Source organism: Electrona antarctica (genome assembly GCF_951216825.1).
Source record: "Electrona antarctica genome assembly, chromosome: 8".
In the NCBI taxonomy this organism is placed as follows: Eukaryota; Metazoa; Chordata; class Actinopteri; order Myctophiformes; family Myctophidae; genus Electrona; species Electrona antarctica.
The window spans coordinates 27,768,922-27,788,318 of NC_136789.1; the positions used below are offsets into that span (position 1 = coordinate 27,768,922).

The 19,397-nt window shown below is 43.5% G+C and overlaps 2 protein-coding genes across 3 annotated transcripts in view; one reads left to right on the forward strand and one right to left on the reverse strand.

Annotated features, from left to right (window-relative positions):
- The window catches only part of ufm1 (ubiquitin-fold modifier 1), a 45,983-nt gene extending 45,405 nt beyond the window's left edge, over positions 1 to 578 (forward strand). Inside the window, exon 6 of the mRNA XM_079507318.1 lies at positions 271 to 578. Coding sequence (XP_079363444.1) covers positions 271 to 338 — 68 coding nt within the window. The 3' untranslated portion in view covers positions 339 to 578. The remainder of the gene's footprint in view (positions 1 to 270) is intronic.
- A 6,274-nt stretch (positions 579 to 6,852) lies between these two features.
- On the reverse strand, positions 6,853 to 17,906 carry LOC306927542 (nicotinamide N-methyltransferase). 2 transcript variants are annotated; one of them, XR_013790535.1, is made up of 5 exons: positions 17,744 to 17,906; positions 11,008 to 11,171; positions 9,553 to 9,763; positions 7,327 to 8,442; positions 6,853 to 7,137 (listed from the first exon to the last, which is right to left on the reverse strand). XR_013790535.1 is itself a non-coding variant. In XM_079507316.1 (4 exons), the coding sequence occupies exons 2-4, from the start codon at positions 11,162 to 11,164 to the stop codon at positions 8,010 to 8,012; spliced, it is 801 nt and encodes a 266-aa protein (XP_079363442.1). In that variant the 5' UTR covers positions 11,165 to 11,171; positions 17,744 to 17,906; the 3' UTR covers positions 7,313 to 8,009. The 2 variants fall into 2 exon arrangements, 1 of the variants encoding a protein (XP_079363442.1); XM_079507316.1 differs by lacking the exon at positions 6,853 to 7,137 and having other exon boundaries at positions 7,313 to 8,442.
- Positions 17,907 to 19,397: the final 1,491 nt, after the last annotated feature.

The following is a 19,397-nucleotide window of genomic DNA, read 5'->3' on the forward strand; positions in this document are numbered from 1 at the left end:
TTGACTGACAGTAGCTCTAACCAATTGCGTCAAAGAGAAAATGTTTGAACCCGCCCCCCGGGAAACAAGATCCATACACAGCATCTCCAGACTCAAATACCACACGACAGTGTGATTTGAGTCTGGCTTATTAGCCAGGCTAATCGGTTGTGACTGTAGTTGTACAGCTGTACTAAACAATGGTGTGTTTCTAGGGTAGGTGTTTGTAAAGCACCATGCTGTAGTTAGTTGTACAGCTGCACTAAACGCTGGTGTGTGTTGTGTTTCCAGGGAACGTGTTTCTAAAGCACGGCTCGGAGCTCCGCATCATCCCCAGAGACCGAGTGGGAGGCCGATGAAGACCACGCTCCTCTTCCTCTTCAGTTCCACAGTGACTCAGCCTCCCTCCCAGTCCCAGGGAGGAAAACACCTCAGTCTGTTTGCATTTATATTTATTTTACTGGCCCCCAAATGACGATGACTGAATACTGATGCATGTATACGTAACGTATACACTGTTAATTTAACTCAGGGAAGTGAAATGGAACCATTTTGGTTTGTGTACACTGAGTTAAATTAAAACTCAGTATTTTACTTTGCATTTTGTAAAGGTTATACTTATCTCTCTCTCGCTCACACACACACACACACACACACACACACACACACACACACATATCGTGCGTCAAGTCTAGTCCAGCTATTTCTGTAAACTTTATTGCATCCTGGCATCATTATACATCTATGGCATCTCGCACATGCACGCACGCGCACGCACGCACGCACACAGTGGCTGCTCCATGAGAAAGACTATTTCCAAGACTAATTAAAAAAGAAAGAAAAAGGGGAACAGCTATAACTAGCTAAAACTTTTGTACATTTTCAGTTGTGACAAAAACATATATAATTAAATGTTATGTCTAACAAACAAACCTTTCCGATGTTTACACGCATCTTGCTTTTTTTTTTCTTTTTCTTTTTTGCAATGACCTCATTAAAATGTCTTAACGCATTTTGGGCGGGAACCCCTTTTGGTGTTAGCATTATGTTGAAAAATAGCAGATCTACAAGCTCATAGCGCGCCACCGAGTGGCACGCTACGAGCTTGTAGGTCTGCTATTTTTGAACGACTGACATAGAAACAGAGCTTTTTCAGAAAACTGTCAGGATGTAGAAGACATTTTTAGAATCTGATCTCAGGTCAAAATGGGTTAAGACAGATTCATACTTTAGTTTAATGGCTGTGTCGCCCACAAAAAAATAGCCGATCTACAAGCTCACAACGGGTTGTGTACTCTAGTCTAGATCAGGGGTTCTCAACGTTTTTGGCCATGTCTCGCGACCCCCCCCCCCCCCCCCCCCCCCAAATTATTTGGCGGGGGGGACGGGGACCCACGGGTTGAGAACCCCATGTCTGGATCATCATTATCGTCGGTGCAACAAACGTCCACCAAGGCCTTTAATCGTCTCCCATCTGCTGTCAAGACAAAGTTCTCCTGACCAGACATTGTTTAATCATGACCTGCTGCTGCTGCACATTGAACTGCATGTGGACCATTGAACTGCTACAGCTGGTAGCACATGAATAAATCCCCCCCAGGTTACATTATTTTAATAAAGAATTGCAATTTTATTATTACTGCTAGTTCTGTATCTGTTCCAGATGCACACACTTGTCGTGGATCTTTGCTGCCCTCTCCTGGGTCGTAATTGAATTACGTTTTTTTGTCTGCCTTGCATTTCTATATCAGACATTACATCAGTATAAAATCCCCTTTCCATCGACCTGATAGATGTACTACATAAATGATAATAACAGGGGTTGTCTAGACCCGGTTGCCCTGAAATTGTTCATGCTTTTTTTTGGTGCCCCAAATTTGTCCCGATAAGGTCGGCGCAGCCAATGTTTCACATTAATATTTCACCAGACAATTATTTGTCTGCTGTGCTCTGACTGACTAGAGGCGAAACACGCATCTAAACCATTGGTTCCCAAAGTGGGGTCCGGGGGACCCCCAGGGGGGTCCTTGAGGGAGTTCCAGGGGGTTCCCCAGCTAAATGATAGTTTGGAACCAAATAGACCCTTATAGTAAGGGCATTTTATCAGGTATTTGACCAATCTGGGAACTAAATCGTTACCAAGAAATGTCTTCACCAATGTGTTTCTAAAGGTGTCTAATAACATGTACTAAAAGTTTGAAATTCAACTCCCGTGGGAAATTGAGTTATTAGCATAATATGTGACCATACCCATAACATCTTATATAAGGCAAAAAAGTCCAAATTTCATCATTCTTTAAGTAGCATATGACATATGAAACTAGGGTGATTTCATGATTCTGAATCCATTCCAAGCATTAGTTTTGCACAAAAAACACTCCTTGGGCTAAATTAGGCCATATCCAGTTGACCAAATGTGCTGACCTCATCACGTTTGTGTGGCCGTTTTCCTCCCAAGGAGTGTTTTTTGTGCAAAACTAATGCTTGGAATGGATTCAGAATCATGCAAACACCCTAGTTTCATATGTCACATGCTACTTAAAGAACGATGAAATTTGGACTTTTTTGCCTTTTATAGGATGTTATGGGTATGGACTTCAGCCTGTGACTGCAACTTGTTCCTGTTCGCAGATGACTCAGCACTGCTGGTCTCGGACAGGGACAAACTGCAGGTTGAAAATGCCCTCAGCTCTGAACTCGGTAGAATCTGCACCTGGCTCGCTGATAACAAACTATCTTTACACCTGGGAAAAACTGAATCCATTCTCTTTGGCTCTATTAGTAATCTCAGCAAGGCAAATGGCTTCTTGGTTAGAGTGGGTGACAATGTTATCACACGTAAAGATGAAATTACCTACCTAGGTTCCATCCTGGAGGCTAATCTTTCCGGTGATAAAATGGCCACCAACGTAATCAAAAAAGTCAACCATAGAACAAGATTCCTCTACAGGATCTCCTCACTGGTCAACAAAAACACCTTGAAGACCTTAACAGGAGCCCTTGTACAGGGTTTCTTTGACTATGCATGCACCTCCTGGTACCACAGCACCTCAAAGGCCCTTAAAACCAGGCTCCAGACTTCCCAAAACAAACTGGTCAGGCTCCTACTTGATCTAGCCCCCCGAACCCACCTCACCCCTGTCCACTTCGACAGGCTGGAATGGCTTAGGGTCGACGACAGAGTACAGCATCTTGCAATGGGTCTGGTCCACAAGATTCGATACACCACCAAGATACCCATGTACCTGTCTAGATACTTCCTTAATGTTAACGAAGTCCACACCCACAACACCAGAGGGAGTGCAACGAACCATGTACAACCCAGATTCGGCACAAACAAGGGACTAAATTCTTTTCGCTCCTATGCCACCAAAATGTGGAACGCCCTACCAACTGTCATTAAGACATGCGAATCCCTTGACTCCTTCAAAACCGCTCTCAAAGGGCACCTACGGATGGCTGCAATTCGAAACTGGCCCCCGTAAAATCTGAATCCCCCCCCCCCGCCCCCCCCTTCTTTCCCCTCACTGTATATATTTCTTTTCCCTTTTTACCTCCTTTTTGATGAATTCCTGTTCTGTCTATAGAAGTGTCTATTTGTACGTCTCTAAATGTTTTGATGATTTGAACATGGTGGACCCTGTTGGAAACAAGTGTAATGCTTAATTGGGTCGTCCACTCACAGTTATCAGCCTTTGTATTGAGTTTGTGCTTGAAATGTACTGTAATTCTCTGTATTGAGTTTGTGCTTGAAATGTACTGTAATTCTGCAAACTGTTAATAAATTCTTCAATCAATCAATCAAGTCACATATTATGCTAATAACTCAATTTTCCCACGGGAGTTGAATTTCAAACTTTTAGTACATGTTATTAGACACCTTTAGAAACACATTGGTGAAGAAATTTCTTGGTAACTATTTAGTTCCCAGATTTTCATAGATTTCTCTTACTATTATGGGTCTGATACTCTCAGAGTTAAATTAACGTTGATTTTACAACTGGGGTCTCGGAGATAGAAATGCCATTTAATGGGGGTCCTTCGCATGTCAAACTGGGGGTCCTTGAAATTGAACGGGTTGAGAATCACTGCTACAGCCGTACAAATCTTCTCTTATGCGGGGGTCCCTGGCATATCTTTTCCGTGGGATAATTGGTGTCAATTTGGCGGTCCTTGACATGAAAAGGTTTGGGAACCACTGATTCCAAACTGGGGGTCCCCAAATTCTTTGGGGATCCCCAGATGATTAGCTTAACCCATTTTGGGTGGGAACCCCTTTTGGTGTTAAAATTATGTTATGCTTTAGCTATTGAAAAATAGCAGATCTACAAGCTCATAGCGCGCCACCGAGTGGCGCGCTACGAGCTTGTAGGTCTGCTATTTTTGAAAAATCGAAGAACGACTGACATTAGAAACATAGGCTTTTTCAGAAAACTGTCAGGATGTAGAAGACATTTTTAGAATCTGATCTCAGGCCTAAATGGGTTAATGTGCAACATTGTTTTCTCACTCAACAGCAAACAAACCAACATACAGTATGAGTGTATACAGTGTATCTGCACATTTCTAAAGTGACAATTTAAAGACTTAAGATTTTTTTAATACCAAAATGATATCACAATACAAGGCAAATTCAAGGCTTCATGGGGTGTAATTGATAGAAAAGAAGTACGTTTTTGGGTGAACTACTCCGTTCTGTTCAGAATTTGTCATCTCACGTCTTTCCACAAAATAGTAGAAAAAGCTCAATAGAGCGTCGCAGTCCCGCCCCTACCATGGACCAGGAAATGATTCTCCATTCATTTTCCTCATAGACATTTCAGAAAGTATTTATTTAAAGACGTTTACGTCGCGGACAAAGCCAACTCGAGTTGTGACAAATCATGACAACAAACACAATTTTTGGGGCCGAAAAAATAATTAGAAAGAAGAAAAAAACAGCAGGTTACAACACTTTTTGTTGTTTTTCTTCTTTGTAATTATTTGTTTGGTCCAAAATATTGTTTGAGTTGTCATGACTCGAGTTGGCTTTGTCCGCGGCGTAACCGTCTTTAAATAAATGCTTTTGGAAATGTCTATGGGAAAAATGCATTGGGATTCATTTCCTGGTCCATGGTAGGGGGAGGGACTGCGACGCTCTATAAGGTGGTCTTTATCGATAAAGTTTAACAAGCTCCATCCCTAGTTTTGAGCGTGTGCAACTTGATGCTTTAGTCAGTGTGACACTGTAGTGTGATTAAGTAGGGTGTTGATGTCCGAAAAAACACAGAAATATGGATATAAATGGTTTCCACCCGACAGCAACCATATATATTACTGTACAGCAGACAGTAGCACTTGAGACTTTGACCCACTCATCAGTTTTGAGGTAAAGTATTGTTTATTAATGTCCATTGTCTGGAGAAGTAGCACATGAAGAGTGTTTTATCGCCGTGCGACATACAGGGTGCTTCGCTCCCCGACATTTCTGTCACCTGTATGCCGGTGATTTAGTTACAAAAGTGCCTCTTAAACTAATATATTTTCCTTTGACAGAGAAGGCTATTGGTTATGATGGAATAGGCTGAAAGTGCTTTGCTGAAAAACATCCCCACTTCCTCTTGACATAAATAAACATCTGAACAGGTCTGGGCCATTAGTTTGTGAGCTGCTGCTTAAACCATTCAATCCGGGAAAGCATCTGTGTCATTTTAGGTGTGTGTGTGTGTGTGTGTGTGTGTGTGTGTGTGTGTGTGTGTGTGTGTGTGTGTGTGTGTGTGTGTGTGTGTGTGTGTGTGTGTAAAAACAAAACGAATAGCGGATATACTAGCTCAGCTTGTAGATCTGCTATTTTTGTATTGCATTTTTTTTATTTTGTGAAACTGCAAATAATCTTTGAATGAATTATAACATATGTCCAAAGGTAGCAGATCTACAAGCTCAAAACGTGTCGTTTCACGCTGCGTTTTGAGCTTGCAGATCTGATATAGGCCTACTTTTGATACCTTTGCTACCTTTGATAAATCTTTTCTTCTGGGATCCCTCCGAACAAAATATCTTGAGAGTGGCATCCATCCGCAGCCAAACGCACAATAGTTTTGGGGGTCCTTGACCTGAAACAGTTTGAGCACCACTGAATAGCAAACATTCTGAAAACGTATGGATTTAGAAGACATTAGAATCGGGCTTCAGGGTTTTATGGGTTAACTCTGCACTGAAAATGAAAAATGCATGCTGCTGGATGAGGGCAAAAACAATGGGACAGTGAATAATGACAGCATCCATTGAGGATACAGATGCAGCATCCTCCACAAATGGATCCCCGGTCTTCTCATTTGTTTCAAACGGAGTGGTTTGCAGCAGCACATATTTTCAAGAAAACAAAGTGCATTGAAGAATAATTGCTGCTGTTTGTCAATTACAGCAGCGGTTCTCAACCCGTGGGTCGCGACCCCTTGGGGGGTCACCAAATTATTTTGGGGGGTCCCCAAATATTTACATATAGTACACATAGTACATGCATACACCTTCCCTAATGATTATATCTGGTATATGTATGGTGTATTGTCTATATTATTAAGGTTATTGTAGCAGTCAATTTATATTGGGGGTCAGGAGGGGGCGGGGCGGGGGTCCCGAGACGTTGCCAAAGCATTTTCGGGGGTCCCCGGCCAAAAACGTTGAGAACCCCTGCATTACAGTATATGAATATAGGGCTGTGATACATTTACGGTACTGTACATTATATCAAATGCACCGTCAACTCCAACTTTTATTTTTACAGCACATTTAAAACGAACGACTGGTTGACCAAAGTGCTGCACAGACTGTTCTAGAGCCTAGTGGCAGTCGCCACAAATACGGGGAGGACAGATGGGTGATGAAAAAAAGTGTGGTCTTTTCCTGGTTTTACTGCATTGCAGTATTGCAGATTTTCGGAACTTGCCTGATTTTTCTGTTCTATTGATCTTTAACTAAACGTTTACGGTTTTATTAAACGGTTCAGTTTAGTTTTGTTTATTTCGATCATCTTCACCGGTATCCATAACATAACAGCAATATAATCAAACTGTAACATAGTTGAAGGCGATTGAAATGGAATCGACTGAAGCTATAAAAGCTTACTGTATGCCTGTCCTACGTACAGTACAAGTCCTTTTGTTTGAAAAAAAATCACACCTGTGTGAACTGAGTGGTGCAAGGTCTTATATAGCCTGATCAGCTGTGGTCTGACATAATGTCAGTGACCATAGTAACCATGCTCATTTTTTTGGGTCCCACGTACAGGTACACACACGTACAGGTACACACATACATAGATACAGACAAAGCTGGTTGTTGGAGTGGTTTGCACCACTCAAAAATAACAGCTACAATTAATGTAAATCAACGGTAAACAAGCCAAACAAACCAGATTTAAGTACGTAGAACACTTCTTGATTATTCGATTAACTGAATAATCAACTAACTTCATTTGAGAAGATAAGCTTTGGTTTCAGCCCTAATATGTGCCAGTGTGCACAAAAGAGCAAGTGCAAAAAAGGGGTTCTATACACAAAGTCACAGAATCATGAATCATGTTGTCATGGGTGAAATAAACATTGTTGAGCTGAGAATTCTGTACCACTTAAACCCTCTGTGCTTGACAAAACAGACCTGTGTAAAGAGCGCCTTTGGTACAATTTGTGGAGAACATTTCCACCAGAATAGGGATGCTGGGGCTTCACCTTCAAGTGCTTAACAATAGTGACATTTTACGTTGGAGCCAAATTACACTTCCTGTTAATTGTGTTTTGTTTTATTTAAAACATTCATTTAAATTTTAAATGAATGTTGTGTCCCTGGTGATAACGACGATGACGTCATCCTAATCAAAGTGGGTGGTCCTAATTCATACCTGGCACTGGCAGTGGGTGATTGTGGCCAGGTGTGCAATGTTTGATTATCGCAATAGTATCGTTAATCACAACTATTTTTGCCACAATAATCACAACTTGTAACTTTCAACATCGTCCCATCCCGGTGTTGTTGGGTCGGCGTTTTTTTTTTCTTCAGTTCTTGTGAGCGACGAGGTAGAACGAGGCTTTGTAATCACACTTGAGGTTGAGCTCGCTGTTGAGCGCCGGCTGCAGCACGAACTGCTGCACGCGCACGCCCAGCTCCGCCAGCGTGAGCTCGATGAAGTCCTGGCTCAGCGTCACCGTCGCAAACTTCTGGCTGCCCACCGTGTAGAAGGTCTCGTCCAGGTCCCCGATCAGCACCAGGACCCCGCCGGGCCGCAGCAGGCCCACCATGGCCCCCAGGGAGCGCCTGTAGGAGGCCCGGTCGCGGCAGGCGGCCTCCAGGCACAGGGAGGACACCACACAGTCAGCCGCCTCCACGGCGGTGGGGTGGAACGGGTTCTCGCTCTCCGCCAGGCTGATGTCACACTTCAGGACCTGCTTGATCCTCTGGCGGAGGGTCTGTTTGACAGCTGCTGGAGTTCTGGTGGAGGAGAGACGAGAGGTGTGAGTTCATGATATACAGTATAGTAGGCCAGGGGTGTTCCACAGGGGGTCCTCCTCACTCAGAGGGACTTACAGGGGGCTGCCAGGGGTGTTCCACAGGGGGTCCTCATTCAGAGGGACTTACAGGGGGCTGCCAGGGGTGGTCCACAGGGGGTCCTCACTCAGAGGGACTTACAGGGGGCTGCCAAATCTTTGGTGAAAGGAACTTTTATCTATCAGTATTTATTACATGAATATATTTAGCCCTAGCATCCTTATTCTGGTGGGAACATTGACCAAAAATAGAAGATCTACAAGCTCGCAATGTGTCCCAGAGTGACCCCTTGTGAGCTTGTAGATCAACTGTCTTCGGCAAAGAGGTTTGAGGTACAGTAGAGGGAAAAAGAGGGAAGCCAAAGGTCAAGTTTGACCAAGTATTCAGGTTCAAGTGGTTAAATGAATCCAACATGTTAAAAAGATTATGTGTAAACAAACTGCTATGAAGCCCTACAGTATGAAATCTATGAAAAGGGTTAGTTTTTTTTATACAATAACAATATGTCGTAGGGGGTTCATGCTTCATCTCTCTCCCAGCTAAGGGGGTCCTTGTCCTGCAAAATGTTGAAGACGCCTGGAGTAGCGTGCGTGTGGCTTATGTATTACTGTCCTGGGGACCCAGAGTCCCCATGAGGATAGGAATACCATACCAGGCAGATTGACCTTTTGGGTAAATTCTTCATGTCCCCATGACGGTAAAGGGTAAATAGTACAAATGCAGACAAAAAGAGAAAAGTGACATTTTAGAAGCTACTGAACTTAATTATGTTATGAGGGAACCCCTTTTGGTGTTTTAAGCATTATGTTATACTTTAGCTATTGAAAAATAGCAGATCTACAAGCTCATAGCGCGGTAGCGAGTGCCGCGCTACGAGCTTGTAGGTCTGGGGGGGGGGGGGGGACAAAATATTGAAATATTGAGAACCACTGATATAGAAACATCTTTTTCAAACGACATTTTTTAAATTTTCTAAATGGGTTAAAATCAACACTCAAGATTTGACAGTTGCAGCTGTGGTGGAATGCAGGGATGATATATAACACTGCATACCTCTTGCCCTCCTCCAGCTCGCAGACGTACTGGATGTGTTCGTCCCAGTCGAAGCATCCTCCCTCGGCTCTCAGCCACTTCTGGATCTCCGTCCGGTTGCCCTCCACGTAGTCCGACACCACCATCTCCTCATAGTACTCACACGCACTGATGAGGGTGTGGATGGTAGGGCCCGTCCCCACCTCGACCAGCCTCTGGCCCCTGTACTGCCCTATACAGACAATACACTGATGAGGGTGTGGATGGTAGGGCCCGTCCCCACCTCGACCAGCCTCTGGCCCCTGTACTGCCCTATACAGACAATACACTGATGAGGGTGTGGATGGTAGGGCCTGTCTGTCCCCACCTCGACCAGCCTCTGGCCCCTGTACTGCCCTATACAGACAATATACTGAGGGTGTGGATGGTAGGGCCCGTCCCCACCTCTACCAGCCTCTGGCCCCTGTACTGATATACAGATAATACACTGAGGGTGTGGATGGTAGGGCCCGTCCCCACCTCGACCAGCCTCTGGCCCCTGTACTGCCCTTAGATACAGTATACAGACAGTACACTGATGAGGGTGTGGATGGTAGGGCCCGTCCCCACCTCGACCAGCCTCTGGCCCCTGTACTGCCCTTAGATACAGTATACAGACAGTACACTGATGAGGGTGTGGATGGTAGGGCCCGTCCCCACCTCGACCAGCCTCTGGCCCCTGTACTGCCCTTAGATACAGTATACAGACAATACACTGATGAGGGTGTGGATGGTAGGGCCTGTCCCCACCTCGACCAGCCTCTGGCCCCTGTACTGCCCTATACAGAGACAATACACGGATGAGGGTGTGGATGGTAGGGCCTGTCTGTCCCCACCTCGACCAGCCTCTGGTCCCTGTACTGATATACAGATAGTATATACAGACATACCCACAAGTCTAACAAACGAACCTGGGGTGACAGGGCCTTCGCAGTGGCCGCCCCCTCATTGTGGAACTCACTCCCAGCCCACATCAGAGCTGCACCCACCTTTGAAATGTTCAAAAGCACACTTAAAACCCACCTTTTAACTCTTTAACTAGTTTATTTTTCTAATAAAACTGTTTTTATTTTGCTCTGTAAAGCGACTTTGGGTACCTTGAAAAGCGACATAAATTGTATGTAATATTATTATTATTATTTATTACAATACAACTTACTGCTGGATTACTTGCAGTAATATCACCCTCTCCCCGCACGGCGTCCCTCCCCCGAACACGGGCCAATTGGGTTCGTATAATAGACGCTCGCCGACAAAGCCGAATGCACCTCGGTGGATTAGAACCCACGACCTCTGGGTGGTGGGCAGGCACTTCACCGCATGCGTCACACAAGTATAACCCCCCCCCCAAAAAAACTTGACATCTTACAAACGGGAATAACTTTGTCGTTTGTGTTGCCTCATGTTACCAAATTAAAGACAGCTTGCGGTGCCTACCTGATGAGAAGGTGTGACTCAACTGACTGAGCACAAACAGCACAAAGCGACTGTTGTCCTTCTGTCCTGGAGACTCTGAGAACTGGTAACAGTATCCCAAGTAGGTCTTGGGGTCGAACTTGGTGTGGTAAAGCTCTCCACTGAGTCTGTCCGCCATATTTGATCTGAAAAAAGAAACAAAACGACACAAGCAGAGGAACATGCATCACACATGATGCTGACAATGAGAGACATTGGGCTTATTGACATCTGTAAAGTCATTCATTATGAACTATGCATTAATTATGAACGGAGTGTTACATAATGGCATACTATCTACGATTGTATAGTCTTGGTGCATTAGTCTGGCATATAGCCAGGGCCCATGGGTTCAGCTGAAGTATTCCTTTGGTAAAGCGCCGGGCCCGGGAGAACAAGGTGACCCAGACAGTATCACACGACAAGTTCACAAAGTTTATTACACGGACAGCTGGAAGAATGACGTGACAAGAAGATATGAGACATAGAAACGTGACGAATAGAAGATAAGAATAAGGATGACCTCACTGGCGCCATCTAACAGATGCATCTCGTATCAACAATGAACGTGCTTGTAAGGACAAGCTGTATCTCGTATCAAGTACATGGACTCAATCGATGTCCATGGATGGACAAATCATATCAGTCATGCTTGACACACTATTTTATGTTGATTCCTTTTGATGTTGATTTTGTGTGCATGCATATGCTTTTCTTTATCGTTTCATTTTGAGTTGCAGTGTTTTGGAATTGGAAGCCAGTCTATGGTGGCAGTGGCAGCAGTTCAGCATGGCGCTCCAACTGAACAGGTGAGTGAACAGGTGCAGGGCATGAGTTAAGGGCCACTGTTGGAGAGTGAGGCAGTTTTGCCCTAGCCCAGGGGTCAGTTGTCAACATGTGTCCGTGGCAAGACTTCTTTATGTCTGTGGCCCATTATATGTATTATTTACAGTGGGAAATGGTGCAGCAAACAGTTCTGTCCAGAAGGATGAATTTGCTACAAAAGGGCAGTACTCATGAGAAAATAAAAAAACGTTTTCACCGTTGAGAGAAAGGGTTTATTTTTTTGAATTAAGAGTGGTCTGAGAGGCATTCATCCAGGCTAGGCAAGAGTACTCCATAATGGCCTGGGCCATGGCTCAGTGGTCCAGGCACCTTGGCTGGTAATCCAGTCTGGCAGTGTGCCGCGGGTTCGACTCCCGATCCCGACGGCCTTTACTGCATGTCTTCCCCCCCATCTCTCTCCCCATGTCCTGTCAGCCTACTGTCTGTCCCTCCATAAAATGTATAAAATAAAGGTGAAAGCCACATAAAAAACATATATATATAAAAAAAAAAAAGAGAGTACTCCATAATGCTCCTCCTGACCTGGGTTTTGTAGGTGTCAAGCTTGTTGGCCAGCTTACGTAGTGCTCCAAGACGTCCAGCGTGTTTGCAGACGTTGGACAGATGGCTGGTCCACGTGAGTTTGCTGTCTAATGTCTATGCAAAGACCCAGAAATCTGTTCACTGTGTAACAATATATAACTATAATAACAGTCCACAATCATATTGCGTGGAGAGACCCTTGATCCACAGCCTGGGCGTCCACAATCTCTACTTAGAAGCTTGTTCACCTCTGATTAAAGTTAGTAGCGCTTGCATGAAACTAGTTGTGACAGTGCATGAAACTAGTTGTGACAGTGCATGAAACTAGTTGTGACAGTGCATGAAACTAGTTGTGACAGTGCATGAAACCATATTTTACTTTTTTTTTGTACCTTTATGTCCTACTGTCATTCTATTATGTCACCCAAAAATAGCCAATCTACAAGCTCAAGACACCTCGCTATGCGACAGGTTTTGAGCTTGTAGATCGGCTATTTTTGCTCATTTTGAATTGGAATCCGGAATTATTTTTTGCCTTTTTTTATGTCATTTCAAATGCATTTAGTTGAATTTATGTTAAATACAAATTACTTTGGACATTACAAAGACAGTACCATTTTAATACTATAAACTACTAATATAGAAAATAGTAAAGCGGGTCATGTCTGCATGTTTGTAATTGTAACAGCTGAAATCAATAATATACTGTATCTGGTATTGATCTGCTGGCGGGCCACATTAGATCAAGGTGGGGCCACCAGTTGCCCATGTATTCCTAAAGCCATGGTTTTCAACCGGTGGTCCGGGGACCACCAGTGGTCCCTGAGGGAGTTCCAGGTGGTCCCCAGCTAAATGATGGAGAGTTGGTAACCAAATGGACCCTTAGAGCTTTAACTCTTGAGAGTGTCAAATGAAACCAAATGGAGCCGTAATGCTCTCAAGAGTTGCATTATTGTTAAACATACGCATTACTTAATTTACAAGAAGTCTCCACAATTAGAGGACGTAGAAGAATTTGTATTTGTATCAACGTTTCCCTGTTGTCTCTCCTAATGGTACCAACATCAATACAGCATGGAATTGTAGACAACATTTTATCCAACGACAAAATATTCAAAGTTTTGGATATGAGAGGCTAAATCTCATCAGATCCGTGGCTCAAATGGCCAATAAATAATGGGGCTTGATATTGAAAGGGTTTGAAAACCAAAGGGATCATAATGTCCTCCACAAAGGAAGTCTTGCTGGATAGGTTTGTTGCCGTTGGCAACTATTGCTGCAGGAAAGGTCCACCTCTAATTACGTTGATTGAATGGCTGTGGTGGAGATGGAATGGGGGTGGGGTGGGTATAATGGACCACAAGGAGGGGTTTCAGGACATCTAATTCTGTCAGTGGCAGAACAACACCATTATAGTGCTGGATCAAACCGGAATGAATGTATGCTCCACTGCACCACTGGCTCCAGCCCGCCAGCTCCACCACGAGTCCACAAACAGGACCTGATAGTATGAATGAATGTATGCTCCACTGCACCACTGGCTCCAGGCCGCCAGCCCGCCAGCTCCACCACGAGTCCACAAACAGGACCTGATAGTATGAATGAATGTATGCTCCACTGCACCACTGGCTCCAGGCCGCCAGCCCGCCAGCTCCACCACGAGTCCACAAACAGGACCTGATAGTATGAATGAATGTATGCTCCACTGCACCACTGGCTCCAGGCCGCCAGCCCGCCAGCTCCACCACGAGTCCACAAACAGGACCTGATAGCCGCCGCTGGCCATGATTTTGCTTGATCAGTGTGTAGTTTGTGCAACTGGAACCCTAGTGTTCCATCTCCCCTCTGAGCTCTGAGCTGTGACGGTCTCTAGTAGAACATATTAAATGACGGTGAGGTGTGGATTACGTCAGTAGTGTGTGCACTGTGCAGTGTGCATGTATGGATGAGTGGAACAGGATAATTCAAGCTTTCTGTACAGCTGCAATGGACTTCTCTGTTTGGATGTATGGGCTCAGTGGCAAAAAAAACAACTCTCTGAAATTCTGGCCTTGACAGCGGGCCAGAATTTCAGAAAGTTGTTTTTTTTAGAAAGTTGTTTTTTTTCAGAAAGTTGTGTTTTTGCCACTCAGTAGGCGTTCCCACGTAACGTCCGGGTACAATTAATGATGTCGCGCTCCTAGCCTCTATTCTATTGGGTAGGTGGCCTAGCCTCTATTCTATTGGGTAGGTGGCATAGCCTCTATTCTATTGGGTAGGTGGCACCACTTTTGGTGTAACACCATGCAGTGGCCCTGCAGTCACAGCTTTTAGAGTTGCATGGATTGAATAAACATCCTCTCTTTCCCATTGGGGGACAAGCCGTCACTGCCGTCATGCATTTTTTTTGAAGTTTTTGAAATGATACATTTTGGGAGGGACAAAAATAAAAATCATTGTAAGTTGGTAAATAAAATTGCACTCTGATACAGTATGGTATATGTACACACACACACACACACACACACACACACACACACAGATTTACGCTATCGTGTGCTTCTACACACAAACAGGTATTGGCATGAGCAAGCAGTGAAGCACATACAGAATGCATGCATGCACAGATGCAGCTTTTGGTATCCTAATTAAGTACCTTATTATTCATAGTATTGATCAATTAATTGATACATTATTCATACATTAATGTAAGGCCTTACAAAAACTGTCATATGAATGACAATACACGTAAGAAAATGTAACTTTGTTCAGCCCAAGGACCCCTTAGCTGAGAGAGAGATGAAGCAGGGACTTGTTTGACAGCATGTTCATTCATTTTTCCCTCTACTCCAAACCGATTTGCCAAAAATAGCAGATCTACTGTACAAGCTAAAGTACTCCCCAGAATAGGGACAAAGATTTGGCGGCCCGGCTGCTGAAGAGCCCTGATTTAAGGTGATTGATTATGAAAGGGTAACTCTAAACTGGATTCCTTTGGAGTTCTTAACCTGACCCCCAGTCTGGTCCAGGGGGACTCACAGGGGGACTCACAGGGGGACTCACAGTCTGGTCCAGGGGGACTCACAGGGGGACTCCCAGTCTGGTCCAGGGGGACTGACAGGGGGACTCACATGTTCCCACCCTCGAAAGTAGGGTCAACAATAGTAAAAAAAAAAAAATCACACCCGTGTGAAGTAAGTGGTGCAACTCCGTGTGAACATTACATTGCATGGTTTTCCTGGGGGGGGTATTTTTTTCATGGTTTACACAAAGACAGACAAGACATACAATATAGCTCATGCACACTTTGCATCAAAAACTATGCCTTATAGTTACATAAATTGCCCAATCCTGCCCCCCTGTGTCTGAAATGGCATATGACATCTTGAGGTTCACTGATGCACCTTTTAGATTTGGAACGAATGTATGCTGCTTTATCTTGTACCAGGGGCGGCAGGTTCCTATAACGGCAGTGGGTGCCCCCCGCCCCGCCCCCCAGCCACCCCGCCTCCCTGCCACCCCCCCCCCCCCCGGCCGCAGCGGGGAAAAAACCTTTTTTTTTGTACTTTATTTACAGTTTGCTAATAAATACAGTGGTGCGCGCTTTCAGTTCACAACAATTAACGAACACATTCAATTGTTTCAGCATCTTGTTTCAACATTTCAGCATGATCAACAGTAAATAATTAAATTGTTTCAGCCATAAGCGGCGGGTGGATTTTACCTTTAGCTAGGTGGGACGACGCAGATTTATTTATTTATTTCCCCCAGATGGTCTAACAATCTCATGATTTGACCAATGTATTACCAATCTCGTACACCATTGCTCACGAAAGCAAGATCCTTGACCAAATTACAGCCACTGCATCTTACCTTTTAATTAAAGTAAAAGTAGTCTGAGGAAAGGGAACAGTTCTGTTCCCCGGACATTGTTTTGGGATATTTTTGCTGAGATGGCTCTGTTTGTCAAGTCTCAAGTCAGTGTGGAGATTGGCCGGCGGTGTTGCTGCCCTCCCCTCCCCTCCCGACTCATGGCTCTTTACAGACGGGCCGACGGTACACAGACAGCAGCCTCTCCGCTGACTGTGTTAGTGTTGTGTTGCTGCAGGAGACGAGTGTGAATGAACCGTGCGGTCACTGGAACAAAGCCACCGTATTAGCATTTGAATACCTGTTCTGTGAACACCGTAAAGGTGTGTGCCTATACAAAATGACCAGGGGGAGGGGATCTTCAGCCTTAATCTCAGTGGGTGCTATTTGCCTTATTCTTTTTTCAGTGGGTGCCCAAGCCCTCAGGCACTCCCAAAGTTGACGCCGTTGTCTTGTACCATGCACAGCATTCATTTAACTAATGTCCGCAGTTAAAATCGTGTATAATTTAAATTTACCTCCGCTAAGGAAGTGATGTTTTTGCCCCCGCCTGTCTGTTGGCAGGATATCCCTTTCAACAAGTTGAAAGGATCTGGTTCCCAAACTACGGGTCGATATCCAGGATATCCTGTATCCTGGATATCCAGCAACAAGTTGAAAGGATCCAAGAGTGTCTGGCTGCAGACCAGGAAGTGCGTAGGATCTGGTTCCCAAACTACGGGTCGGTAAATTATTTTTGAAGGGTCTCCAGATGATTAGCTGTATGCTACATTTCTAAAGTTACAATTTAATGACTTTTAAGACCTTTTTTAATACCAAATTGGTCAAATATTACGTAAATATATATAAAAAAAAATCTACAAGCTCACATTGATTGATTGATTGAAGTATTTATTAACAGTTTGCAGAATTACAGTACATTTCAAGCACAACTCAATACAAAAATGTAGAAAGTACTCATTATGCAGAATGTATTAACTAATTGAAAATAGCTACTACTTTTAGGCCATATTTTCAATTGACCTCAATTATAGGACTGGAGTGGTTAATGTATGTTTTGTAATAATAATCAAAAGTAACTAAAGCTGTCAAATAATTGTAGTGGAGTAAAATTATTGAAAATTGGAAATACCTCAAAATGTTACTTACCGTAAGTATACAGTACTTGCAATTGAGTAAATGTACTTGCACTTTAAGTCCTATTTTATAGCCTACTTAGTCGTACTATTGTAGATTTGTTCTTTTTGCAATTATTTTCTTCACATCACAACGCCATGCCCAAAATATTAGGGACGCCGCCAAGTTGAAATGAATTATTGCAATCTGAATCTGCACATTTCCCATAATAAGGTACGTTACACCAGCATGGAGTAAGAGATTGACTCAAGATCTATCACACAAAAGGAGAAAAAAAACTAAAATCCGAATAGAGTTTGCCAGGGATCTCTTGGTTCATGCACCTGAGTGGCAAAAAAAAATAGGAATTGATAAATTAACTTACCCCAGTAAACTGTGTTTATCTCCCCCGGGATAAATGGTCTGGATCTGTTCAAAAAGACCTACAACTGCAGTATGAAGTGAGCTGCAGCGTGGAATGGAAACCCCTTCTCTCAGCACTCTGTTCCTCTGCCAGGCCCAGCAGCCACAGCCAGCAGCGAGGTCCAGGGACAGTCAAGTGCACTGCTTGAGTCATGAGGGAGGGTATTTTAAGGACCGCGGCAATTCAAGACGTACTTTGTTCGTACTGTACACCAAGCGGCTTTGGCAACGTCCCGTACAACCACATTTTAATTTCAAGTTGACCGCCGTAACTCTTGAGAGCGTAACAAAACACCGTTTGGTACATTCTTGGATTTACACATGCACCCGGTCGCACTCTGACCCCTTTTCAGTTCAGAACCAGTTCTTAGTGCATGAGCCAGATAAGAGCTCCAAAATTGGAACGTTAATTATGAGTTGAATGGGCAAAACCATACCTATATATTAAATATATATTCAATCTAAGTAAATTAATGGTAACCCTTCCACAGTAGTAGCTTTTTCATATTTTTGATTTTTTTTTTTGCAAATTTCCTACACAATGCCTAATTTGCATATTTAAATTTCAGAAAATGCGTAATACAATAAATCATTGTCTTCGTGTAAGTTTCATGGTTTCATGGTGATAACTATTAATTACATTTTTACCTATTCACCTCATATATCACAAAATTACAAAATGTGTGATAAATATGAAAAAGCTACTCCTGTGGAAGGGTTATCGTATATTAATTTACGTATCCTATAAACAATTTAATTTAGGTATGGTCTTGACCACTCAATTCATAATTAACGTTCCAATTCTGGCTCATGGACTAAGAACTGGTTCTGAACTGAACCGGTTCCCAACCGGTGGAAAAGGGGCCTCTGTCTGACAATCACAGTACTGTACATACGACAAAGAAGCAAAGGTATATATTGACTTCAAACTACACCTACTGCAAAAGGCAAGAAATTAAGAAAAAACACATTTTTTTAAAAGATAATTTCCAAAACACGGCTTCAATGTATTTTCTAACAAAGAATGGGTCTGACTTTTGTTTTGTTTTGTACCGTGATGTCGTTTTTTAATCCAATTTGGCACAACCATGGGCACAATGCCACAGCTCATTAGCTGCAGGTGTCATCTGATAACTGCTTTTTGATTACAATCTGTTTGTTGCTTATCACCAAGACGTGTGTAGTACGCTCGAATACTATGACTACACTGAAGCTTCCAAGAACAAAGCAATGAAGCAAGCAAGCTCATTGTTTACTTTACTAAGGTAAACGTAAATCAATAATTTGCAGTTATACTGTAGGTCCATTTGGTTATGTTTGTACACTCCTGATGTCAATGCTGAAGACTTCACTGTGCAGTTTTTATTTGACAATAATACAATGACAAGAATGAAACAAATCAAAACCTGTAGGGTGAGTATTTATCTGTCCTTGATGTTTACTAGACCGATGCCCGGCTGTAGAGAACAGGGCCGATAACGATGGAAGTTGGAGATCCATGCAATACCCGTGTCAGAGTACCCGTTCCACCCATCTGTCTTTGTCCCTTTTATGCCCATATATGGAGATTTCTGCATGCCCAAATATGGAGTGTTGTGATGTCAGAACAGGCCAGC

Excerpts from the sequence above, each read along its gene's own strand:
- LOC306927542 (XM_079507316.1), bottom strand. The coding sequence starts at position 11,164 with ATGGCGGACAGACTCAGTGGAGAGCTTTACCACACCAAGTTCGACCCC. Across the intron at positions 9,764-11,007 it reads GAGTCACACCTTCTCATCAG|GGCAGTACAGGGGCCAGAGG; the intron begins GTAGGCACCGCA and ends TTGTCTGTATAG. Across the intron at positions 8,443-9,552 it reads GAGCTGGAGGAGGGCAAGAG|AACTCCAGCAGCTGTCAAAC; the intron begins GTATGCAGTGTT and ends CTCCTCCACCAG.